Genomic DNA, 26,933 nt, shown 5'->3' with positions numbered 1-26,933 from the left:
CTGCCTGCAAGGTTTTTCTGTCTGCTTGTTTATGTGCCTGCCAGCCTTCGTCCTGTTCCACCAATTACTTGTCTCCTTGCCTGCTAACCTGTCTGCCTGCTTGTCAGTGGATCCACATGCTTCTCCTCGTGCTCAGTCAACAGCTTGACTCAATACCCACAACAGCCCGACGCAGTGTCTTCACACTTAAATTGTCTCATCGCTTGCTCCCATCTGAGCATGCTCTGACATGCATGTCTCACAGGCTTATAAACAGGAACAGGTTTTTTTTTTCCCCATCCACTTCTAGAGAGAAATATAAACAATACAGATACCGCATTAGATAAAGAAAAACCCAAGGCTTCTGTCTTTTGGTGGGTCTTTACTAGTATAACAGCTTTCTTTGTTGCTTAGTTATCATAAGGAGGCAACAAATTAAGAGTTAAAGAAATTAATGATTCTCAAAAATCCCCACAATGGACAGAAAAAATAGTGTCCCTTGTATGTTATTGATGTAAAAATGACTGTTGTGTGACTCTGTACTTGTGAGCGCTGACACAAAATATGATGATTGGTGAGAAATCTCAATTTGCTGCTCACTATAGAGTGAACTGTTGAGTGCCTATTATATACGGTATAGTGAATGGGTGAACGAGGGAGCGATTGCGTACACAGCCCAAAGGTTTAACCACACACATCCAACACTTCTGCTTCTAAATCTCAATGGTGTATTATCGTCCCCTCTACTTACTATGCACAGCAGCACAGGTCACCCATTCAGAGTTTGGAGTGGCCTGGACTGGTCCGCTCGGCTGTGGCTGGCAGCACAAGCTGTGTGCTTGTGTGGTCGGTTGGCCGATAGAGCCTCTTCATCTCTTCCCCCTTTGGAGCAGCTCGTTAAACAGTCTCTGCACAGAAGTGAGGGCCTACACTGAAAGAGTGTGTTTTGGTGGATGTGCAGTAGCATACATTTTGCAACTGTGTGTGTTTTACATTTCTATGCATACATGAGTGTGTGTGTATGTGTGTCTCCAGAGCATGCTTCCAGTGTTTCTTTGACACTGTAGTGATTATAGCTGAGGCTAATGCACCGGAAACCCCTGGCAGAAACAGACATGCACAAGCCAACAGGAAATCACACAATAGGGGCAGGGCACATGCACGATCCCAACTCTTAGGTTAAGACTAAACTCTTTCTTTTTTCTTTTTTTTTCTTCAGTTCATTGGCTGCTTTAGATGGAGTCATTATTTAGAAAAAGTGTTTACTTTAGTTCTTCAAATCAGAAACAACATAGATTCCTTGGAAAGATGCTGTTTAGAAAAGAAGTTGAACTTGATGAGAGCTGAAAAGTTTTCCCTCAAAATCAAATCTGTAAATTGGATCGTTCAAAGATAGAATTGGCCAACAAACACAGATATGAACCCCATGCTCCCACATAGGAACACTAAAGTTCAACATCACTTGGCATGTTTTCTAGGTGAATTTGCTCAAGCTTCCTCTCTGGAAAGATTTCCAGAAATTGAACGAGTATTGTTCTGCCCTGAATCTCCATCTGTTATAAGCTAGTGACGTGTAGTGTGTGACGTGTGTTTTTACAGGACAACTCCCAGGTGTAAATCTGATGGTAAAACCTTGAAAAGAGCTCTTGTGCACCTGCACTCTATTTAATAATGGGAGAAAGGTATAATTTCAGTGTTTTTAAGGTGGCTCTTTTTATTGAAGCCGGTGTCAGTGCCAACCACTTCACGTAGGTTGAAGGGTGGACCTCTCAGAGCTGAGAGAGTGTAATAATAATAACACTCTCTCTGCTGTTCTGGGTGGTGTTCCTCCGCCTGAGTGTTTTTCTTCTTGGGACCTTTTCTAAAGTTAGCATCCCACTTGTCCAAGATTAGCCTGAACTCTAGAATCTAAACTCTTTTCAGAGACCATAGAAATATTTTTTTGGAAAGTATTTTTTTAGAAATTACTATCGCACTGACACACTAGATAGAAATGTGTGTGTTGTTTCAGTAGGTGTCTCCCAGAATAACATAACTTTGGAATGGCGCCGGTCAGCACACTGCTACCCTTCAGTTGTCTTGTAAATTTTTAGGATTGGCAGTGTCCTGTCCTTTGGCTTCTCTTAGAATTACATTACTGTGTCTTGAGAAGAGACCACTAATTACGTTTGCACTTGTACTAGCATCCTTCTGAACGGAAGCCATTAAGTCATTAAACAGCGTGTACCGCACGCCCTGTTATTTCCCGCTCCGTCAATTAACCCCTGCCACATGCGTTCATGTATTCTGTCACATCAGCGTCATCCAGTCAGATTTAGGTCTTGTCTTTAGTCCAAATATGGAATTGTCATTTATTGCATCAAGTATCTGTTCTGCTGTGTGTGTCTGTGTGTTGGTTGTTTGTATCAAGAGGGATCACAATTTTAAATCTTTGATCTGAGGATTTAAGCTGCATTACTCTGGTTAATTATAATTATAATCCTTTGTGTGATGTAGTTCCACCCTCTTCACCTGATAAAAATCTGTAGCCCTGCCTTCTATATATAAAAGTGCATATATAAAGAGCATATATGCCATCAGGCAAAAGGGCAGCGTGCTGGGTCTACATATGCTGCTCTCCACTGTAAACCTATGCCTGTTTTGCCTTGTTTTCTAACAATCTTCCAGGGGTTGTTTTTGTATTTTAATTTTCCCCCCCAAAAAACTCACAAAGAACAACCCAATAAAATTAAATAAAACAAAATAAATTAAATAAAGAGAGGAGGAAATTACAGCAAAAATAAGATTTAGTGTAGTAATAATGCAGATTTTAATGTAATGTAATGCTGAGCACACTATCTTTCTCTAGCCTGGGTACAGCTGCCATGTGCACACAAAATAGTCTTTCATTAGCACAGCTGTAAACCTGTCGGATCTTACTCGGGGGCAATGCTGAATTTACAAGAGAGGGAAACAACCTCAAAGGAAGAAAAAGAGAAGAGGCCAAGAGAGGGGACAGAAATGTAAGGTACTGATGACATGAACTTTAGCCTGAAACGAGATGGCCGTGTAAACAAATGTGAGTCTGACAAATTGGATTAAATACAACCTGCTGAAATGAAAGTGCAGTTTAAGAACAGCCAAAACTCAGAATTTAAAAAAAAAAAAAAAAAAAGTGCAAGTTTGTATGCCTTGATGGTGCCTAAAGGGATAAAGAAGAAGCTAGGTAGCACTTACTGTAACTGGGCCACGACAGCGGCAAGAGTTTGCTTCTTAATGGCATCGGGGATGAAATCAATAAATAAACATAAGATTTGAAGAAGCAAGAGAGAGAATTGACTCAGAGATCCCAAATGAAACTGCAAAAGCTGTGACTGAAGTGTTGAGTTTCAGCTAGACGCCAAATTAAAACACTTTTAGGGTTGATCCAGACGAGATTAAATCGGACTCCGTGGAGTAAAAGGAGCGGCAGAGGAGAACGCTCTGTCAGTCGATGACTTTGTATAAGGAACAATCAAAGCTCCCTCCCTCCATTAAGCTACGCGCTGAGAGAGCACACTGCGTCCTCATACTGAGACGCTCTCCGACAGATGCCTCGCCGAGATCTGTAGGAGGGAAACTGTCAAGCCAAAGAATGAAAGAAGAAATCTTTAGTCTGGCGTGTCTGAAATGAAGCTTCCAGTATTTTGGGGGGGAAAAATAAAACTTAATCACAGTTATGGAGAGGAGATGTCTGTGTACAGTGTGTGTGCACAAGGTTGCAAATTTTCAGAATGAGCTAACAGCAAACAACACATACACTCACAGGCACCCACACAAGCCGCATGATATTTTCAGCAGTCTCCTTACAAAAATATTGTCCTTATCAAAAAAAAACATGTATTTTTAATGGTTGACTTCCTTTCTCAAGGCTACCAGTTATTAATTTTCCACTCTACTCCAAACTCTGAATTGCTCAGTACCATGAACACTGACACTGGATAATTTGCAAGCTGATATGTTGGTATTGTATGAAGAAAAATATACACCAGAGTTTTTGCCTTTCATCTTTCATCATAAAACCAAAGCTATCACACGTTATTTTTGTATGCTTTACACTTTGGCTATATTTTTGTCCCTCTCCCTCTGAGTCATGACTTCGGTAGCTTTTAACGAAGCATGCGCTGCCGCCTAACACCTGATCGCCTAGTGTCCATGAATATTCACCGAGCACCGTGTCTTAATGTGCGTGCATGTCTTTGCATACGCTGCAACAAATGTGTATGCAGACGTGAGTACGTACTTTTGTGGACTGTTTGACTGTGCAAAGACAAGCCGTTGTGTATACTGTATGTGCTTGTGAATGTGCCTTTTTCCTCTGCGGTGGGACGTTTATGTGAGCTGTGACAGTGGCCATTCATATGATGCAAGGCCAAATACGTTAGCCGGATCAATGAGAGGGTATTTCTGGATGAGACTCTTCATGGCCAGCAGAACTTTCTGGATCGATTTCCCATTTAGGCCTCAGACACGCTGGTGTAAATGTTAGTGTAGTAAAGGAATATCAAACCAAGGGAAAAAAAAGAAAACAGACCATACACACTTTCCATGCACGTACACAGGTATAGGTATGTGGCTCTTTACGGACTCTTATTTGATGCAGTCGCCTCTTGCCCAGCACCCTCATGTGAAACTTTTTAGGTAATCAGAGTGACAATCATAGTATCTTTATTTTTAGACGTACACACAGAGCGCACACACATGGCCGTGTATTTTATTACTTCGCTACAATGATGACATTTGTCTTTAATTCATGAGTAGAGTCACTGGTGTTGAATTTGAGTCCAAGGCACAGATCAAGAACACGATTGTGATACCTTGTGTGTGTGTGTGTGTGTGTTTGTGTGTGTGCGTGTGTGTGTTAGAGAAAGGTAGCATCAGGTTCCTGCTTTAGGGCTCGGTGTGTGTCTGCATGTGGTATGAGGAAGAGATAGGTTGGTCAGATTATGTGATGAGTTCACAACCAGACAAGGACGAGGAAGAATGAGAGTCAAGGAATTATCAGAGAGGAAATGGAGGGGGACAACTGGACTTTCATCTTGGGTAAGAATGAGCCAGGGGCGTTTGTGATTAGGTTATTCAGCGTAGTTGTACATGGAAATAGTTAAAATAAAAAATAAAAATTCTATTGGAGAAGTGGAATAAATTCAAGATGTATTGTGGTTGAACTCCCTCAGAGGGAATAGGGCAAGATTTGATTGGATATTGTTATTCCACTCAATTTCTGAATGGAATGAAAATAGAAATTAAAAGGGGGCAAAACTAGTTTAAAAAATTAAGCAGTAATTCCGTGAATATCCTTTAATTTTGCAAAAATAATATTCACAAAGAACAACCCCATAAAATGAAAAACAAAAAAATAAGAGGAAAGGACTTTAAAATTCTGTTGTAATGCAGATTTTAACATTATGTAGTGCTGAACTTCCTCTAGCCTGGTTATAGCTGCCATGTGTAAAATATGTTATAGTGTAAAATATAACACTATAATGTTATGAACTTACGGAACCTGCTGTTTGAGCTGATTTTGTGTAAACCATTTGCTGGAAATTGCTGTTTTTTTTTAATGCTGTCCAGAGTTATGTTTTCATGAAACCTGACCTGGAGTTGTTGTTGTTGACAAAGGCGATGTGGAAAGCTAGAAAAACTAGAACAACTGAGCCATATCTGCAAATCTGTGGTGGAACTGAATTTTCAGTTTGTTGACAGGAGAAAATGTAGTGTCTGTGTCTAGGTCCAGAGTTTGTATTTGGAATCTGCTTGTTTACTTAAGGCCAATAATTGACTTTGTTTAACCATAGGAATAGAAGTAATGTTTGTGCACATACTCTCACACTAGTTGATTTAAGGCACAATCATAGTTTTCTATTGCTGGTTAGTGAGCAGCTCCGTTAGAGCAGCTGGAAATCTAATGTATTGTTCAAGACCACACAGTGACATGAAGGTTTAGGGAACAGGGAGAGTGGGACTTGTTGAATTTTTCAACTAAATTTTTGTCAAAGTGAGATCCGAGCTGGCAATCATATGGCTACTTGATACATCAGTGCACTCACATGCTGTTGGTAGCATAATGGATTGAAGCTTTGCATATTACCAACCGTGTGACTGTAGTACTGTAGAGGGTCTTCTGTGCTCCGTGCCAATCTAAATTCTTCCTGTTAAATGCTTGGCACATTGATTTTGATGGTGCTAATGGATTTTCTTATCTAAAAATAATGCCTTGGTCCATCTGCACTGACCATGAACACAGTTAGTTCTGAGAAAGTGTATCCCTTCACACCACTGCAACAGGTCACTCAATAATACATAAAAACCTTGCCTTTAATGTCCTGTGTTTGATAGATGCTGGACAGTTGACCCCAAGTACCCTTTAACACACCCACAAACCCACCTTTTAGTCTTGTCTTTGGTGTCTTTTCATGCAATAACTCACTATTTACCTTTTCTTTCTTCTCAGGATTGAAAAAACGTACCAGGAAGGCCTTTGGGATACGGAAGAAAGAGAAGGACAATGACTCCACGTAAGTCCTGTTCCTCCTTCCTGCTGTACTGTATGATCCAACACAGAGCGTATTAGTCGTTCCACTGCTGAGAATATTTACAATGGTGCTCAGAAATGGAGCAGACAGCTGCTGAAACCTCTGAATTGGTTTAATTTTTTATGAAGAAAAATTGGTAAATGCCAGCAGGTCGTGCATATACATTACAGCAGAATAAAAGGATTAGAATAAAGTAAGAACAATTACAGGATTAGTATGAGGTACAGTTCTTGTCAAGAGAGGTTAGACTCCTGTTTCCATTAATTTCGCACAATCTTAGAGGCCAGCAGCCACTGTATAAGCCAAGAAGGTATATTATATTTTCTGTATTGTACTAAACTGCCTATATGACATTATTATTATTATGGATCTATAAAATAAGGGGCATAGTTAAAATATCCAGTACATACCATTGTTTGCATACAGCTGGTGTTATGTCTGTCATATCTTGACAGTAATGTTCTGAAATTATACAAATATAGTATGATCAAAAATTGACTCAATTAGATCAATTATGAAGGACTTTGTCAGCCTGCTGAATCTTTCTTTGTGTGATAATTTTCCAGGAGGGTTTAGCCAATTTGTAACTGTGCATGAGACACTGTAGATTTACTCTAAATGTTTTGTGGTGCTGTGATGTCTGTGGGAGTGTGATTTAAGCGCGAATAAGTGTGCGAGTATGGTTGTGTGAAAAGGTTTTCCTTGAATGCCTCTTTTTAAATATTTCGGTTTGACTAATTAGCAAAGCACTCGATTTCAAAATGAGGAGCTTACATGTTAAGAGATTTTCAAATTCTGTTTTCTCCTCTCCTTTACTTTCATATCTCACAGGGGGTCTCCAGACAGAGAGGGAGGTGTAAGTAACAGAAAATATTTAATGTATATCATCCAATTCATTCATTTGTAAATTACTGTTCAGTCTACGAATGCAGTGTGTTATTACTGGAGGAAATCGCATTTGATGGCTGTGAGGTACTAAATTCTAGTATTTTCCAACCTGGACCCTAGTTTACCATCATTTTGGGTCTAAGTGACTAATGAGGAAAACATTTTTAGGAATTGGTCCGGTATTGAGCGCAAAACAGGCTGCAGTGTAATCCTTGGGGGTAATTTCACTTTTAAAAGTATTTCCACTAAAAGTGCTGGTTTTTGCCACTGACAGGCTCAAGTTGTTATTATATGTGTCTGACGATGAAAGTAAACACAGGAACTAGCCACTTGTAGCGGCATTAAGGCTAACTTTTTAGTTTCCTTACAGTCCAACCACAATGAAAGTCAGCCTCATACGTATAAACGAACCGGCATGCGTGGATGAATATGTGGTTGACTTTACATACTGTGATTCCTCACACAGTTACATGCTGAAATCACATTTTTCTTACCATGTGGAGCCGAACGTTTGTCCCAACCGGCCTCGCTCTTTTCATCCAGTTGATTCTGTGGAGGTGAAACAGTCTCCAGGACGACAATGTTGATAAACACTGTAAATCCATTTGTATTAGTTAGACAGCTGGGATTATACTCTCATCCGTGGATACATCGAGATTTTCCGAGTCTGGCAACAACAGGTACCACTCTGCAGGAAAAGTTTTCTTCTTCGCTCGTCAAGAGAGCAGTGGCTACAGGAACACTAGCAGTTTGTCCGAGGTAACCGTTACTGCACGTCGTCTTTCCTGACAGGCCTGTTGCCTTTCTGCCTCCATCCCTTGTTTTTCCTCTTTCGGTTGTTTTAGCTCCTCTCTGTGTACTCTGGCTCAAATAAATAGTTAGCCAGTCACAGTAAAATGACTCACAATCATCCTCATAATAGTCAAAGGGATAATCCATCATTACACTTGTTTTTTTTGGTTTCCTTACAGTCTAACTGTGGTGAAAATCAGCCTCATACATGTAAACAAACCGTGCAGATGAATATGTAGGTGGTGCGGTAAGCCAGCAAGCTGTCCAGGGTATAGATCCCTATGCACTTACAGGTGGCTAGTTCCCATGTTTACTTCTGTTGTCAGACACTCATAATAACAATCTGAGCCTGTCAGTGGCAAAAACAAGAACTTTGCAGTCCGTTTTCGCGGGCAGTACTGGACCAATTACAAAAGTTTTTCTCCCCATTAGTCACTTAGACCTAAAATGATGGAAAAATAGGGTGTAGGTTGAAAAATACCAGAATTTCCAACAGTACCAAAAGTTTGGGAACACTTTCCTATTCCCTTGAGAAAGTGTGTCCAAACTTTTGACTGATACTGTGCTGTATATAAGCCACTTCAGTGAATTTCAACAACAATGAGTTAAATAATCATCACACTTTATTTTCTGTGTTCTTTTCACTTGCCAGGAACCCCAAGAGGTTGAATCGGTACTGAACTTAGCTCTAGTCCTTGAAGTAGACTTATCTCTAGAATAGCGTAGTATGTAGAGCTTAGACTGGTTAGCTGTCCACTATCTTTTCATTAGCATGCTCTCTGAGAAGGTTTTGGAAAAAACAATAAACAGTATATTCCCCTGGGGTAGTTTGAAGAGAACTAAAGCTTGAAATATTTTACAGCACTGTTTGGAATATTTGCAGCATAAAAATAATCATCATTATAGACCATTAGTAACCATGTGGAGTTTAATTTATGTTTGCAGAAAACAAGCTAAATGTTTCTAAAATGGTATTTAATTTGACCACATTAGGAGCTGCCAACCAAAGCAGTGCCTGTTAGAGTAAATTAGGGGAATGTAGGGTAATTTGACATGATATGGCATCCAGAGTGCACGTACACATGCAGAATGTATGTACTACTGTATCTTCAGCGTCTGGTGGGGTTGTTATTGAACCATTTTTCTCTTCTCAGTCTCAGAAGAAGACCAATGGGACCCCCAATGGCTTCTATGGAGATATTGACTGGGACAGATATGTAAGTAAAAACCCTGATTTACAATTTTTTATTTTTTAAAACAGCTTTGATCTGGTCATTCAGCATATTCAACAACAGCTAATCTTGTTGCTTTGTTTCTATTTGCATGGACTGAGCCTCCAGTATAGTATTGATCTATATTATAGTAAAATCAGTGTGTCACTGACAAGGTTGCACATATAGCATATTTAAAGAGACTTTACATAGTAAATCTACTCGATGGGTTTCAACACATTCTCATACTGAAATGACAGAGAAGGTCTATTTCCACTGACTTCCAAAACAACATATAAGAGTGTTTTCAGCGCCCTCTACAGGACAGATGGGGACCAGACCACATATATGCCGCTTTCCAAAATTGTTACAAATCACGGTTAAAAAATAATGATGTTTTATAGTGTGATAATCCTGTGGTTAAGGTCTGATTAGGTTTAGGCACAAAAACCACTTGGTTAGGGTTGGGGAAAGATCATGGTCTGGGTTAGAATTATCACTTGAAACATGGTTTATACTTCCTTAAAGTTATGCAACCATTGTCGTCAATGCAACAGTAAACACCACAACGTTATGGTTTTTAAAAAAAAATGTTTCAGTAACTATAGGTCGTTTTTGCCAGCCTGAATTTTAGACCTATACTTTCGTTTTTCTTGTGAGGACAGGCTGTGGGTTAAACTATTATCATCTGTGACATTGCATTGCTTACATTTTAGATCTAGATTATGACTTTGTCAATATGCTTTTGGTGACGTCTCATTAAGCAGGAAGAATTTGTTATGACTAGAGTGTTCTTTATCTGAATACTGTATGTCAGTGGGAACTTTAGCTGGAGCTTTATGAACCTACGCTACTCTTTACCAACTGCTGGTTCACTGTCAGCAGTAGATCATCATCCAATTAACATCACAAAGTGTTGCTTATAACATCATACAAACATTTAAAGAGATCTACATTGACTCACTCTGTGTGTTTCAGAACTGTCCTGAGGTGGATGATGAGGGCTACAGCATCAGACCTGATGAGGAGTCAGAAGAGGGAGATATCCTTAACACTGCTTGATTTGTCATTTGATAGAATTAATTATTATCTGCAAAGTTAAGTTGGCTTAGTAAAATTGCTTTGCTTTCATGATGTTAGCGAAGGATTTGTTATATTTGTGCATATTGAAAGGAGATCAGTTTGTGAGGTAACAATCAGTCACAGGGGACGGGCCTCCACCCTTCTCAAATTCTGCTGTGGCTGCCAAATTAGCCAAAACAAATCTATATAATGAAATGAAAAAGCACATTTTAACGCAGTTGCATCAAGCTCTACATAAAGCACTTTTTATGTGGCGAAAATGCTTCCTGGTGTTTTAGAGAGAAATCTACACAAAAAAGACCACTTGACGATACAACGATGATAAAGCATCTCAGCTGTGTACCAACATCCAATTAACAAAGATATAAATGAAGTTAATAAGGCACAGCACAAATCGGTGTCGCGGAAGAATGGGTCATCGACGCAGCAGACGTTAACAGGAAGTTGCATTGAGTTGTGAGAATGGTCCAATAACCTCTATGTGAATGTTGGAAATATCACTCTAATCAATACACTGATTTGTTGTCAGCTTGTATTAAGCAGAGGTGATGCTCTGTTTTCTTCTCTGTGACAATTCACCAGTAATACTTCCAAGGTCTCTATTTGTACCAGTCTTTCACCAGAATTCATACATAATAGTGTTTAGTCTTATGTCTGGATTTTATTTTTGTTTCTAAAGCAGTGAGACAATAATTGGAACATTGCAAAATTAAATAGCTTGAACCACAACAATGGACCATGTTAATTAAAAACATACAAGGGTAAATGAGGGTAGAAATATGATGATTCATCTTCTACTGCAGAAACACAAGTTTAATAGAAATTAGTTTTAAGTAGAGATTTAAAGAAAGTCACCAAGGTTTTAACGCAAATTTCACCAAGGGTACAAATCTGACAGAGACCTGGCAGACCTGACAACAATCATATAGGTCCCTTTTATAATATCAATTGTATTGGTCAAACAATATTGACTGTTTAAGGAATTGAATGTTGTTTTCCTTGACACTGTGCTCCCACCTTGCGAAAAGAAGCCCCACTTCTTCTCCTCTGATGAGTCGGAAGAAGAGGAGGACCACAGGAAAAAATTTAAAATCAAGATCAAGCCGCTGCCGGCTGATCGTGTGGTGGCGGTTCCCTCGTTTGATGAGCTCAAAGCCTCCATTGGCAACATAGCTCTGTCCCCGTCTCCTCTGGTGAGTAGCTTTGACAGCTTTCACTGCCCTCTTACTGCTGGATTTTTAATGGAGGGCGGTGTATTAGTGGTTAGATGCTTATAAAGTGCATGTGCGAATCACTCCTGCTTCTCGTCTTCATCCTCTTTAAAGGTACCTTGTGGAGATTGTGACCTCTAGTAGTGCTATAGACTTAATTTTGTCCTGTACACACGCACAAGGACACACGTGCCAACAGGTGACGCGATACAGTCCAGCTTATGGTTTCACACTATTCCAGTGACCTACAGGTGGCTTTAATGTACCAAGAAACACAGCAATTAGCCGGCAATGGCAGAGAAAAAGAAGGTTGCAAGCTAGTAAACATGGATGTAAACAATGCAAGATTTAAAATACTTTAAAATTGGCTTTGCAAATGTTTTAAGAGGAAGGAAATGCATTCTACTCTTTTAGACCTCAGGGCACACACTATGTATACATTTTGGTGAATAACAAGTCTTGTTTATTTGCACAAAAGCTCCACAGGGCAACTTTAACTGCCTTTTTAAAATGTAAAAGTAGAGAGATACTTGTGCACAGATCTGGTCGTGCATGTGTTGCTCACATTGTCTGAGTGTCTCATATACTGTTTTACCTTTGAGATACAGTGTATAATGTTGTGTGTATCTGTCTCCACACTGTACAGTATATTCTATGTTATCCCATTGTTTTCTTTTAACTATTGACGAGATATCTTGATTGGATTACTGATTTGATTTTCTTGAGTTTGTACATAATAACAGAACTCATTTGTTTTAACAAGCCACTATTCAACATTGATCAATGTTTCTGATTTGACTCCTATCCTTTACAATCACAATCCTTGACCTCATTATAAGTAACGTCAGGTGATTATATGATGGTTTGAATTCCATATGGATAATATGTGATGCGTGTGTGCTTGAGTGTTTTCAGCGACTCGATTAGTTCGGTGTCATTTAACACGACGCAGATGTCCAACCACAACAGAAACCATCTGACGACGTTCCGCTGCTAAATAGCACGTTGTGAAGCTCTTATTTGAAGTAATGCAGTTCAGCTGATGAGTCCAAACTCAAGCACACATCCCCTTTAAACAGCCTGTAATTAGCAGCGGGGACTCAAAGCAGGCTTTGGCTTCCCCTGACTTTCCAGTTCCCACCCATCATTTCTACATTGTCCAGTGAGGACAGGTAGCCTGGGTGTCCAACTTGAATAATTCAGGTAGGAAAGTGGGCACAATGAAACCTGTGTGTCAGTCTGCTGTACATTGGGATTGTTTGTGGAAATATGAGCTTCGGGCCTTAATAATTCAGTCCAGCCTCAGTGTGTTTACCCACTGACTCTGTTAACCTGATCAGGTGTGAAGGTCTTTTCATGCTGTTAATGCTTATATGCACGTGTGTAAAGATATAGGGAGACATTGGTTGTTTTGTCATCATTTGTTTCGTTATGGTTGCTCTGTTGATAATCAAAATGGTTGCTGATTGATTTTCTGTTGATGGACTAATCAATAAATCAGCTATATATATTTCTGATTTAGTGTATGACAGAGTATTAGTGTATTGTGTGTAACTGATTCAGTTTCGGGGTTATATCAATAGCTGTTTTTGGTTGTTTTTTTTTGGCCTTTTGGCTAACTCATGCATATTTACAGCAGTGTTTATTGCTTTATACATTGTCCCTGTTAAACAAACCAGGAAGTCTTTGAGATGTTATCTCTTTTACAAAATAGGCTTGGCCAAAATGGCAGCGTAGAGTCATGTATTGTGTTTTTTTTAGTTGTGATCTGGATGTATGGGGGATTTTATTTATTGTTAGATCAGGACCAGTGATCTGAAATAAGTTTTCACTAGCATCTGAGGAATTCCTATAATGCAGTCAATTCACCTGAATGTTATGCAAGATCATGACACTAGAATTACTGGTCTGAGGTGATTACGACATGGCCATCCTCACCTCCACCGATTCAAATTCGCATCACGTTTGTCTGGACAAAATACAACAACTCCAGCTTTCCCCTCACACAGAAATTACATGAGTCACACAGTCACTCCCTGTCCCTGGCAACTCGAGGTAACCTTGGCTATGGACTGACAATAAAATGGTCTGATGAAAAGAGGAAGAGGGGCCAAATGTTAACAGGCCTCCGAAAGCAAACACTTTACTTCTTTTCACTTCTTTCTAGTTATTCCTTTTCCCTGAACTGATCCAGTAAAACTTTTTCCGCAAACTAAAACATTTATGACTTTCTCCTGTTTTCAAAAACAAAACTCTTACTTGACAACAGCCCACAGCCACTTGAATATCGTTGAGGTCACTAAGACTAATAACTGAGAGTCTCTTTTTTTTTTTTTTGCCTTTAAGTATGACATAAAATTGACAAGCTCTTAACCCAGCTGTGAGAGACCTGAAATAAATACCAAGTATTATACACATCTAGATACTGAGGTTGGCATGAATGAACTTAATTTGGCGTGTTTTGCATGAATTATTCATATGTACACAAGCTTGTGAGAGGGACATGATGATAGAGGTTGACAGATTTCTCTTAAAACCTCAGCCAGGATGCAGTGTCTTCATCATGTGAGGAGGAGTAGTGGGTAATGTGTTGGTGGAAGGATGAATGATTGGCTGAATGCAGTGAAGTAGCATAGTACTACAGCAGCTTTATCTGTATGTATTACTGATGTAGTTGATGCTGATGACTGCCTACATTGTACACGAACGCTTTGCTTTGCATCCCCAATGTTAGTATAGTTTCCTCTCCAATCTTCTAACTACTCGAAACTCTGCTTTTTTATCTCTTGTTCTTTTGCTGCCTTTAATGATGCAAACTTTTGTAGAGGAGTCCGGTAAGCCTTTGCTTTGCATGCTGTTGTGTTAATATATATTTGATGTTTTTTGATTGTGAACTTGTGAATTCCTTTGCTATGCTGAATTTTCTTAAACACGCATTTGTGCATAAAATCTGCTCAGTGTTACTGGAAATAGGCTGTGTAGATATGACGCAAGATATCAAGCCAGTGGGTAATAACTAGGATTTTTTTATTGGCCCAGCATTTATTGGGCAAATGGGCTGATATCACGTGATTCCCATTTTGGTGTGCGTGTTTCTTTTTGTGATGTTATATGTAGGCAGAATCATGTGCATGTGTGTGACTGTTCAGCATTTTTATGGCACGCACAGATTTGTTTTCCAAGGTACTTGGAGTACATGAGCGCTTTCTTTTAAGTTATTTCCGCTGACTAAGACGTCTTAAATCTGATTTTAATTGGTTCTGGAGTCTTGAGCTTCAAGTTCCTCAGTCCAAATAACAAGGTCTACAAGGAGTAGAGGAATCGAGGAAAAGGTCAGGGATGGAGTAAAATGTAAGAACTAAAAAAAAAGACGTCTTACGTCATATTTTATTCCTATATTGTCCACCACCATTATGACTAGAAATCCTTCATATGGAAGATAAACATCTTACTTTTACGATAGATTCTTCTTATTTCATAATATCTGCCATCAATGTAGCCAGCCACAGTCTAGTCAAGTCCCCTCAGGCAAAGTCAATCACTTCACAGCCCACTGTGGACCTCAAACTGCCACAACTGCAAAATGATGTATCACCCTCGCACCAAAAACCAGCGATGACCAATGTTGCAATATTTAATTTCAAAATGAAACAAAAAAAATATTGTTCTACTTTATTTACATTTTCAGATTTCAAATATATTAAATGGATATATCAAATATATATACAACGGTTTCATGGTCTATAATAAATATAGCAGAAAACATTAGCATGTTTGTACAGAACTAAGATCAATGATTGTCACTGACAAAAGCTAAAAAGTCACAGTTTGAGTCTAAACGCTTCCCTTTTTATTTCCTGTTTACATACAGAGGGGTGACAGTGAGTGGCCATGACAGAATGTGTTGGGCTTTTTTCCTGCACCAATGTATCCAATGAAATGAATCCTTTCCGGCATGTCCCACCCCCCTGTTGCATCACTTTAATCACTCATGGCTCACTGCACAACTGGAACAAGCACAAGAGTGAGGGATGGAGAGGGAGAGAGGGTTGATGCGAGGAGGACGTGACGTAGGCAGGTGGAGAGATTTCAGCAGAAATTAAAGAGACCAAAGGGGGCAGGTGGGATACAACACAAGGGAAAATGGCAGGAAACTCAAAGGATTAGATGGCAAAATTAATACCGTTTTTAAGACAAAAAAAAAAAAAGAAAAAGAAAAGAGATGGTGATGAACAGTGGAAGATGAAAATGAGGTTAAGTGACTGAAGCAGCTTTGCAGGATATATCCAGTCACAGCAGATTCACAGATGATTCAGGCAAATATCCTCATTTATCTGGAGGTGCTGAATTGCTACTGAATTCTCCTTAGCAACAGAAGATGGAGATGTAAGCACACAAGCAAAACAGGACACGCAGATCAGTGTGAATTAGCTCCGATTCTTGCGTAATTATATAGGACTTATTGAGGGATTTGCATTTACTCTCAAAATTCCTTAAACGGCACAAAATATTTCTCAAAAAAAACGAAAACAAATGAGCACAAGGACGTCCTCTCTCTATTTATGTTATCAACATCATCTCCAAATCTGACCAGCCAGGCCAAATTTCTTCCTCCTCCTGCTGTCATCTTCTGATAGTAGATAGGATGTATGATGTCTGCTTTACTGATTTGTCACTCTCTGACCAGGTATCTCTTCTCTCTTCCTTTTTGCTGGTCACAGAGACGTAGCCCGGTAAGTTTCCTTCGCTTCTGTGTCCCCGGGGTCAGGCTAAATATCACATGGATTCTTGTCTTCCTTTTTCTACTCACCTTGTCCTCCGGGTCAGTTGAATAAAAGAGAAAGTACTTAGATGGGTTCAGTGGCTGAATCGATGGGTCAAACATATTTGCTAATTTGTTTTGACACAAATATTTAAACGTGTAAATAAAGAACTGTACAAATTAAAAAAATTAAAAAATTCCTCAAGATTCTCAAGATCACTAGTGAGCTTGTGAACTTGTTTTTCATCTTAATTGGCTTCATGTTTCCTCTCTGAAGAGGGAGAAAATTTGCACTTTTGACAGCTGGACCCTTTGATGTCTTACTTCAGTCACTCCCCCATCGTATCTTCTCGTCTGTTCCTGTCTCCTCCCTTCCTTTCCTTCTCTGTCCTTATCTGCCCACTCTGCCTGTCTTGGCCTCTTGTGTCCTGCTCATGGTGAATTCATACATGCAATCACAAACACACTGGTGTTTAAGATACAGCTAGAGAAGCAATGTTGTTGTGCTATGCCTCTCTAACAACAAAATTAATTTCTCTTTTAACACTCTTACACTTTAACTTTATCAGTCTTACACCTTCTCTAGTACGGTAACAAGGGTGACTTGCTCTTAAAGTGTTGCAGTATTTCCTGCTTTGACCCCCAAACCACAGTTCACAGCACAGTTAGCTCACTGCAGCAGCAGTTCAAGTTAAAGTTGCCATTTTCTGGCTTATGCAATACTAACAGTGTTATTGTTATTAGATTTTGGAGTTATTTAATGGAAAAACATCATGCTCTCAATCTAAACTGTATTGCTAAGCACATTTTTTGCTGTTACCATCTGATAAAGCTGTCGAGGTGATTCTTATGTTACCACTCTCTGTGCCATAGTTAAATGAATGTTCAGTGAATTCATTCAATTTGGAATAAGTCTTCAAATTATGATGCCAGTTAAAGTGCCATCAAAGTGACCACTGGTCATCCACATCAGGATTTGTGATTTTACCTCCAGGATTTGCAAATAGTATGAATATCACAAGGTGTAGTTAACGCCTTTTCTGCAATATTTAGCTATAGCATGGAAGTGGTATTTTCAGTTTCAGTATAATCTTTCAGGTTCGGAAGTGTGTCTGTTTTAGGGATCCCTCCTCCTGTGTAGTAACTTCCTGATCAGGAAGTTCTACTGGTCTCATCAGATTAAGTCAGCCTGAGGCTGAAGTTAGTCTTCTGACCTTCACTACTTTACATTTTACATAATTGTTGTGTTTAAACCACACAGCATTTCTGTTTGAGAGCATTGACATTTTACATTTGTCAGTGATGTAAATTGATGGGGCAATGTGGGATGTACATTTTAGTAGCCTGACAGAAAAATACGATTAATTGTTGTTCTTTGTGCATTTTCTTACACGTTGGTGACTAATTATCTTTTACACTTGAAGCCTTTGCTTTTGACATTCTGAGGTTTTCTGTGTTTGGGTTTTTACATTTTACTGTCATTTCTTTTTTCGTGTTACAGGGTTTGAAAAGGAACACCTCCAGTAAGTATTAATCTTGTTGCACCTTTTGCCAGACTCACTTTTAATTACAGTGAACTAGGAGAAAGTGATGTAAGAGTGGCACGCAGTAAACAAATATAATTTGTGGTTCCAGGTGAAGAGATTGCCAGACCGAGACGTGTCGTCCCTACTGTACCCACTGTGGCCCCCACACCAGCTCCAGCACCACAACCCCCCAGGTATGTACTTCACTGTTCCCCAACAAGGCTGAGGACAAGCTACTGCCACTTAATGTTAAGGTGCTGTAAGTAGCTAGTTTATGCTCATTCCTTCTGCTGAAGGGAAGTGGTAATGATTTATGGATGTCAGGTGTAGCACAGTTGCAATCAGAAGCTGGATGATACTTTTCATTTTTGAAGCTTAAATTTTCCTATTTTGACATTTTGACTTTTAAATGTCACCATGATATATTCTTTTATGGTCAAATGAACTGGGAGATTATCATTCCAGTAAACCCAACAGCTTGATCCACCTGTCAGTCGGTTAAAATCTGCATAAATTGCATCACTTCCCACTTTTATGGTTTTCATTTTCTTACTCAGATGTCACCTGCATCCAGTTGTAGCTCTTGTTTGTCTCTGTTAACTTCGTATGAACTCAGTGTTTTCTAACATCTGCTGACGCTTTCAAGCTTGGTTTTATTGAGCTGGGACCCAAACTGGGATGTGGAGTCACTTTTGGGTTATCTGTGCATGGTTTCAACATCAATACATTTTAAAAAGGCTTGACTGCAGGTCAAGCCTTTTTAAAACTTCAGGCTTCAGGTCAAATTCTAATACTTATTACCAAAAGCAATGTTTTTGAGATAAGTACATACTGTAACCTTGTGTTTTTAACATAATAGATAAACAATGTCCTTGTAATTGTTGACTTTATAAAGATTTATCCCTACATTTAAAGCTAACTATAATTTAGATACAAGTTAGAGGACAGTCTGAGACAAAAATTGTTTATTTTGCTGGCTTAGTACATTCAGTGAATCTGCAGAGCTGTCATTGTTTATCTGCCCAACAACCCTGTGATGCTCTACATGCCGTGGGAACTTAATCACGTTCTTCCGGTATGAATGCTTAAAATACAGTGTGTACAGTTTATAGTTGTTTTCATATTTATTCCTCAAGATCTGGCTTTTTGTGGTTTGTTTGAATGCTTGTTTCTTGTGTCTGCATGTGTCTATGTTTACTGTCTGTCTAGTGCAGTTGGTTCAACAGCCATGATACAGATGCACACCAGTAAGGTGTGGATACTCGCAAGAAAACTGAAATCAATTCTTGCATACTTGTAACTGTAACATCTCCAGTTTTAGTCCCCGGGAATCTTTGGTGCATGTCATCCCTCTCTTTCATGCCACATGTTACCTGTCAAAAGATCAGTGGCTAAATAAGGCAAACAAATAATAAATTAGGGTGATTTTTGAAATGTAATTGTAAAAATCTTATTGTAAGATCAGTTAACAGTCAAACAACCTATACTGTCAGTCCCCTGATGTTGTATTTAGTTAAATGTCTGCATTAGTTGTTCCTGTGCAGTCTTTACATCACTGTATACATGCAGCATTACCTTCAGAGTCCATGCTATTTTGAGCACAGCTGAATCTTCATAATTTACATACATTATATAAAGATTTGGTGTAATTGTGATAAAGATTGAAGACATGCTATAATGTAAATAAAATCCTAATCAGATGATACAAGTTGCAGTGAGATGATATGTACTGTGTAACATTTCTTACTTACTTACTGTAAAACTACTTCTCTTATATTGTTCTTCATCTATTGCAGCAGTCAAGAAACACCAGTCTCTGAGGACACCACAGCCTTATTTGGGCCTCCTTTGGAAACAGCCTTTGGAGAACAGAAAACCGAAGGTAACTGCACCTCCTGCATCTTTGTCGCTTTGTCTTCTGTTTCTTTTATATGTGTCTGTGGATGTCTTTATCTGTGTGCTGGTTCTTAGAGTATGTTTTTGTTGACAGTTGTCACTAGCAATGTTTTTTGTGTTAGCAATGTATGAAATAGGCTTTCAGAACACACACTTATTGTCTCTCTAAGGCTGCCAGCTAAGCCTTGCTTGGCTGTCATAGCAGATATCCTCTCTCTGTTCCTCTCTCTCTCTCTCTCTCTTTCTGTCTCTCTTTCTTTCCCTCCCCCTCACCTATTTTCCAACATCATAGCTCTTCCCTCTGGCAACTGTGCAGTTGTGGACTCAGTCCATCTGTCTTTGCTAAGGTCAAAGTTGAAATTGGCACTCTGAGGTCACGTTCATGTGCATAGTGCAGCTAGTTAATATGCAGATTTTGCTGTCACCCACTCTCATCCAATCCTGTAGGATGCAGTGGAGCAGGCTGTGGGAGAGCTCTTAGATGTTACGCAACTGCCATGTCAGGCATAGCTAACACAGCACAGATTCCTTTTTATACATTACTTCAGGCAAATAAATCAGCTCTGTGCATGACACTGGCAATAGGTTAATGTTGAACTTTCTCATTATAGTCCTATCTTCACCAGATATAAACAGCATGTGTGAATTCCTGAATAATAAAGTTTATGATACTTAGGTCCACCTAGCTAAAACAAATGCAATCTAACAAAACAGCCCTGCAAAAAATCCTACTTTCATGAAGGTGATAATGTTGTTGCTTTAGACAGACAGTGCTTAGAGGTGTCTCTAGCGTCTAGTATTTTGTTGACCACATTTAGGGTTATCAGTGAGGTTAGAAACATCTCTCAGTATAATACAAAACAGTTCAACAGCACCATAACTGCAGCCTCAAAAATGACTTCAAAATTGAATCAACACATCCATAAAACAGTTTCAATAAAAACTGAACATTATAATCCTCAAAAAGAATGATTTATTGCGGGGCTGTTGTGTGCTAGGTGTACATGATAAAATGGTTACTGAGTTTACATCATTCCCAATAAATTTAGTTGAGAACATTTTTATGGATACAAATTTTGACTAAATTGAATACCTGAAGAATCAAGGTATAAAATCCCATTGATGCAAATATCCTGTACATCCAATATTTCCATAAACCCCTTGTACTCACTGATTTGCTAACATGCAGTATATAAACAAAAAAATAACAGAGGATAGCTAGCCCAATGTAAATGGTGTATCAAAATCCAGGTTAACAAATTGCCTAACCCTTTTGAAGTGGATACGGCATCATCTGCTTTGCTGTTGAGACAGGTGGTTAGCTAGTGTTAAGCTAATTTGTATTTAGCCAGGTTAATGATGTTAAGGTAATAATGAAACAATACCACATTGAATTAATTAAATTATACTATGGAAGATTTTTTAAAACATCAAACAGTCACCCAGAGGAGATCATTGAGATTCTTTTTTACAGCACAGACCTGGTGCAGATTTATAGAGCAGCAACTGTTGTACAGGAGTTTGGATGTCACCTCTGTGACCCAAATAGTTTATTTTTCTCTAGAAAATAGTATGTACTGAACCCTGCAGTCCACTATTACAGCATTGAAATTCAGTTTGCAAGAAAAGGATATTTATGTTCTAGTCTTATGACGCATCCTGACTGCAGTCTGCTGCTGAGGCCGGAAATCTGTTCTCTCTAATTAAAGATTTTATTGACCTGCTGATCTTTGTTGTTTCCCCTATTACACTTATTGCTTTTTTACGCTCCTAAGAGTCAGAAACCCTTAAGTGTTTTGGTGGTAATACCCCTGACATGGCCTGTTCTGTCCCTTCCTGAACCTAGTGGTTCTGTCTGAGTCCGATGTGTGGGGGACTCCTCTGTCAGAGCCTGAATCCTCTTTGACGAGATCCTTCCCCACAGGAAGTAAGTTTTAAAATTCCCTGCTAATTGTGCCGCACTTCCTCTCCTCCCTGGAATGACTGCACAGACCCATCAGCTCACCTCATGAAATCCCTCATCATCTGACTAACAAACAGACCTGCAAACTAACCCAATCAAACAATAACACTTTCCTTCTCTTTCTGAACAGCCAGCTGTAACATGTTTCATTTCATAAGCCATTTCACAACCAAATGACTGTATGTTTGTTTGTTGTATGTACTGTATACGGGAGGGGTTCAACACTTGGCTTCTGTACTATACCACCCCCCTTCCCTTGCTGCCTCCTCCTTGCATTTGACATGGTGGTGACTGAATGTACTGTGTTGCATGGCTAATGGTTTGTGGGATGATCCCTTCTCCTTAAGTTGTTATGCATGTGTTTGGCAGGTGGGGATAATACCTGTCATGTATGGCTCGAAACTTTCAAGCTCATCTATGAAATAATACCTGTTTTGATTTAAGCCAGCACTGAATGCAGCCCAGACTTGTCACAAGTGACATAAATTAACATTCACTTCATACAAATGCTACCTAATAAACACTCACTGATGCTGATTAGGCATTACCTGTTAAGACTAATAGGACTATTCATTGTTCCACTGATTTTATTACAGCTCCACCTCCACTTCCACCCAAGAATGTCCCAACGTCCCCCCTGACGACTGGCCCTCCCTCTGCAGATGATGCTGGTATGAAGTCTTCTTACTTATCTCTGCCTTTGGTTATATCACACCGTCACCTCAGGATGAAACAAACTTTTACATTTGATATCAGCAGTGTTTTGATCTCCAGCGTATAACTTTCTCCATCGGTCTATCTGTCTGCTTGTCTACTGAGCACTTCTGCAAACACAGCCTTTGATTGGTCTGTGCTTGTCTTTGTTTCAGAAGTGTCACCAGAAGCAGACGATTCAACCAGGAAGTCCTCGATAGCCAACTTGGACAACATTTTTGGACCCGAGCAGGCTCCCCCTGCTGAAGAGGATGCAAGTGACACGTGGGTGTGCTTCACTGAAGAATCCTCTGACCAGCCGCCTCTACCAAAGGACCCTGCACCTCCACTCCCCACCTCCCCACCTCCTCCAGAGGAACCAGCACCTCCGTTACCAGCCTCCCCGCCTCCACCTGAATCTCCTGCCCCACCTTTGCCTACATCACCACCTCCTCCAGAAGACCCAGCACCACCTCCCCCTATCTCCCCTCCTCTGAAAGAAGCCCCTGTTCCCCCTCTACCAACTTCCCCACCTCCCTCAGAGGAGTGTGCTCCACCTTGTGTCCCCTCAGGTCCTCCCACACCTGAGGAACAAAATCCTGTCGCCACCTCACCACCCCCTGCACCAAAGGAGCTTGCATCTCCTCCCACTTCTTCTCCTCCTCCTCCTCTTGACTCACCCGCCAGCGTCCCAACAGCTCCCACTCCCAAAGCAAGCACACCTCCCTCGGTGACTCCTCCTGCTGAAGAACCCGCAACGTGCTCCGTCCCGCCACCCCTTGTCCTGTCTCAAGAAGAGAAGCCCAAGAATACAGATGCCTCCCAACCCAAAGAGGATGAAGGTGAAACTGTCTCTTCGCCCAAAGATGCTAGCCAGGGGAGCCGGACTACACCTCCCCCACCTCCTCCCCCCACATACCGGGCAGTGGTGTTGTCACCGGGTCCAACATCTGGGGCAAGTGGTACAAATAGTGGTGAGTAGACTGTAATTACTCACTGTAACTGGGATGGTTGAAGTTAATCAGAGTTCAGATTGGTATACATTATTTTCTTTGCCCTAAAAAATTACTGTGTCTCTTCTAGCTAATAACAGCATGCTCAGAAGACAGTGACGGATCACTCTGAGCAGGAAGCTTTTGACACAAATGGATTAATGAAAACACAAAGACAATTTCCTCATCATTGTATCAGTCAAGTTACTAGTAATATCAGTAGAATCCATATAAATACGGTTAGAAGAGGTTGTTTAGACTGAAGATGACAGGGAATTGTTTTGCCAACACTGCACCTTTCAGCTGATTGCACCAGCGGTGAAGATTCTGTATTTTTAATCCTGGAGATTAAAAGGTTGTGTTGGTTTCATTGGATGCAGTTAAAGAGTCAGTGACCCAAACACAAAATACAGTATATAGCTATGAAGAAATAGTCTCAATACAAGTGAGAACATGGATCAAATGTAGGCCAGTAGTTCACAAAATAAAATATGTGACTAATAATGAAAAACAGACTGGAATAAGCCAACACTTTTTAGAAATAATTTTGTCTGGTTTCAGCATTAGGAAATCCCAATTTTCAGTGGTGACAGATACCCGAAGGTAGCTGAAAAAGGAGTTCATGTGTTCTTTATCCCTTATGGAGGTGTTCCCGGTGGAAAGTGACAATAGTCCATTGAAGTGAAAAACCAATTACAAGGACTGAAGTGAAACAATATTCGTATGTGGAAACATAGTCTGGATTTTTTTTTTATTAAATCCAAATGTAATTCTGTTAAAGTGAAACTGTTAATGCTTATATTCTTTATGGACACTGTACTTTTTGCCCCAAAACATGCTGAAAAGAGAAAGTGTTTCTATAATTATCATGGACTCCCTGTGTCTTTCTGCTCTCCTCTGTAGGATCCTCCTCTCCAGTGCGACCTGCCACTCCTTCGTCAGCCAACCCCACACCACCACCACCTCCACCCCGCCCCCCTTCACGGCCCAAACTTCCTCCAGGAAAACCCACTGTAGGAGATGGAGTAAGTCTTGCGGTTTATTACATTTTCACTCCTAACTGCGATTGTTGTTTTTTGGTATTTCTGAGCTTGTGCAGCTGGCTCAGTGTGAAATTAAGTTTGAGAAAAGTTTTCCTGGCATAACAAAGGTCCTCACAGGAACACCTCAACCTGATTAAACGAGTTTTGACGATTTAATCGCATTGACCAAAAAACATAGTCAGCAATGGCGTAAGGCACAAAAACATGTCAATTGTATTTAATTCCTTTCATTCTTATCCGTTTTCTTACTTACCATCTTTTTACCTTTTCAGAATCGTCCATTTAGCCCGCCAGTCCACTCGGCCAGCCCTCCTCCCATCGCCCCATTGGCGCGGGCTGAGAGCACCTCCTCCATCTCCTCCACTAACTCCCTGAGTGCCGCCACCACCCCCACCGTCAGTAAAGAGCTCTCCGTGTCTGTGTCAGGTGTGTGCACCATCACCCATCCCTGAGCTTTGCAGCCTGTTGTCTGTCAGTTGAATTTAACTGTTCAGGGATGATTGCAGAACATGTCTAATATTAAAAGCATATTACTGATTTTATGCACTGGCCCTGTCCTTCCTATGCTGAGAGTGTCTGTGTGGATTGAGTCATGCAGTTATGTATTTATTCATTAATTTTTTTAAATTTATTTCCATTTTCTGGCAATGATGGTTTACCATTCAATGAATATGGAAGATACAGTGCCAGGGTCACTTTTTGTTCCTATTATTGTAGCATCTAATTACCATACACCATTATAAACTCAAGCATATCAGTTTTTTTTATCTCGCTAGTTAAAATAGTAAGAGTCAAATCTCATGAAATGTGTCACTACAGTCGTGATTTCTAGTCATTTGAAATAAGAAATAATTACTCCTGAAGCTTCTTTTGGACACAATGATTTATTAAAATGTATGTAAATATTGTGTCTGGTTTAGATTGACACACACAGACAAATTCATATTCACACTCATGCACAAACACACACAGAGGTTATGAGTGGGAGGTGAGAAAGCGAAGCAGGGCGTTAATTTTAAAGCGCAAGCATTCCTGGCAAAACCTTGTAATGAATTAATGACACAACATCAGTTTATACGAGATGATCTAACATCAGTGAAGTCAGAATTGAAGGACCCTGCAGTGCAGAGTTGTGAGTGGGTAATAGCAGACTTCAGTAGAATGTGAAATGGGGCTGAGTCATAATAGATTTAAAAAAAAAAATACACACTCACACACTACTCTGGAGGCAGCAACAGTTACGTAAAAACAGAATATAGTCCCTGGTTGGAGGTTTCTTTTTTAAAGAGGACCTATTATGCTCATTTCCAGCTCTACAACATTAAGCAACATTAAAAATGATTGAATCTATATGGAGGTTTCACTTAAGTGTTGCGCTATTGCAACCTTAAATGTATTCATTATTTATTCACTGTTGCCCTCTTGATAACCCCAAAAGCCAATGAGCTTGACAGTAACGTAAAGGACATGAAAAAAAAATCCAAATCAAAAATGCCCCATTCCAGTGCTTTTTGATGTCTGTGTATTCGTTCCTCAGTTTGTTTAAAATGTTTAATTATTTGTTTCATATATGTTTGCATGATAGTAATTTTCTGTTTTTTATTTCAAAATATTTTTCATTGGTTTGATTTGCTTTCTGTTTTTTTTTTTGTTTTTGCCGTTTGTTTGTCTCTTTATTTGTCCTTTGGCTTGTCAGAAGACGATGCTTATGTAGACAAACTGCCCACCTTTGAGAGACACTTTGATTCGTTTGCAGGTATAGTAGAAATCCCCTCAGAGAGGAGAGGGGACGGGTTGGGGGAAGTGCTCCTTTGTGGGTTTTCAATTTGTTTGATGCTTTTTACCCAAAGTGCACTTGACATAGACGGGTAAAGGCCATCTCTGAGTGTTTTTGTGCTTTCTCAATGAATGTCAGTCAAAAAAAAAGTATAGGTTATGGGACAGTGAAACACACTGTCTTTTTGGCACTTTTCCCCCCCACATCTTCATTGTTTTGCTCTTGCCAACTCATACTTTCCCACACATTTCCACTGCATTTAATAGATATGATAGCCTCTCTCTCTCTCTATCTGTCTCTCTGTCTCTCTCTCTCTCTCCCCAGTATCTGCAGACCTCATTCACTCTCTTGTATCGCACTTGTTACCTACAGACAAATCTGCAAGAAAAAATGAAGGCTGTGGTGACACAAAAAGCTGCAGCTTTTGCATTACAGTTTATTTTTCCCAAAAAGTTTGAGTGTCTTCCCCTGTGCCCATCTGCCCACTTGCAAGACTTTTCTCTCTGTTTTATGACTGTGCACCAGTGGCTGTCTCGCCGTGTCACCATGGCAACCTCCTGTCT

At 39.8% G+C, this 26,933-nt stretch overlaps 1 protein-coding gene across 4 annotated transcripts in view; it reads left to right on the top strand.

The window, feature by feature from the left end:
* Positions 1–26,933, top strand: part of sgip1a (SH3GL interacting endocytic adaptor 1a) — an 82,841-nt gene that overhangs the window by 43,384 nt on the left and 12,524 nt on the right. For 2 of the 4 annotated variants that reach the window (XM_067596450.1, XM_067596448.1), the window contains exons 4-17: positions 6,452–6,515; positions 7,365–7,389; positions 9,368–9,430; positions 10,403–10,466; positions 11,525–11,700; positions 16,440–16,451; positions 17,982–18,003; positions 18,116–18,200; positions 19,803–19,888; positions 21,749–21,829; positions 22,462–22,536; positions 22,735–23,532; positions 24,454–24,575; positions 24,866–25,019. In XM_067596450.1, coding sequence (XP_067452551.1) covers positions 6,452–6,515; positions 7,365–7,389; positions 9,368–9,430; positions 10,403–10,466; positions 11,525–11,700; positions 16,440–16,451; positions 17,982–18,003; positions 18,116–18,200; positions 19,803–19,888; positions 21,749–21,829; positions 22,462–22,536; positions 22,735–23,532; positions 24,454–24,575; positions 24,866–25,019 — 1,827 coding nt within the window. Of the gene's footprint in view, positions 1–6,451; positions 6,516–7,364; positions 7,390–9,367; positions 9,431–10,402; positions 10,467–11,524; positions 11,701–16,439; positions 16,452–17,981; positions 18,004–18,115; positions 18,201–19,802; positions 19,889–21,748; positions 21,830–22,461; positions 22,537–22,734; positions 23,533–24,453; positions 24,576–24,865; positions 25,020–26,289; positions 26,350–26,933 lie in introns of all 4 variants that reach the window. The other 2 variants (XM_067596447.1, XM_067596449.1) reach the window with 2 other exon arrangements.

The sequence above is a fragment of the Thunnus thynnus genome, chromosome 8 (assembly GCF_963924715.1).
Source record: "Thunnus thynnus chromosome 8, fThuThy2.1, whole genome shotgun sequence".
Classification (NCBI taxonomy): domain Eukaryota; kingdom Metazoa; phylum Chordata; class Actinopteri; order Scombriformes; family Scombridae; genus Thunnus; species Thunnus thynnus.
Note: the sequence above shows the minus strand (reverse complement) of the source record. Positions and strands in the feature narration are given on the sequence as shown.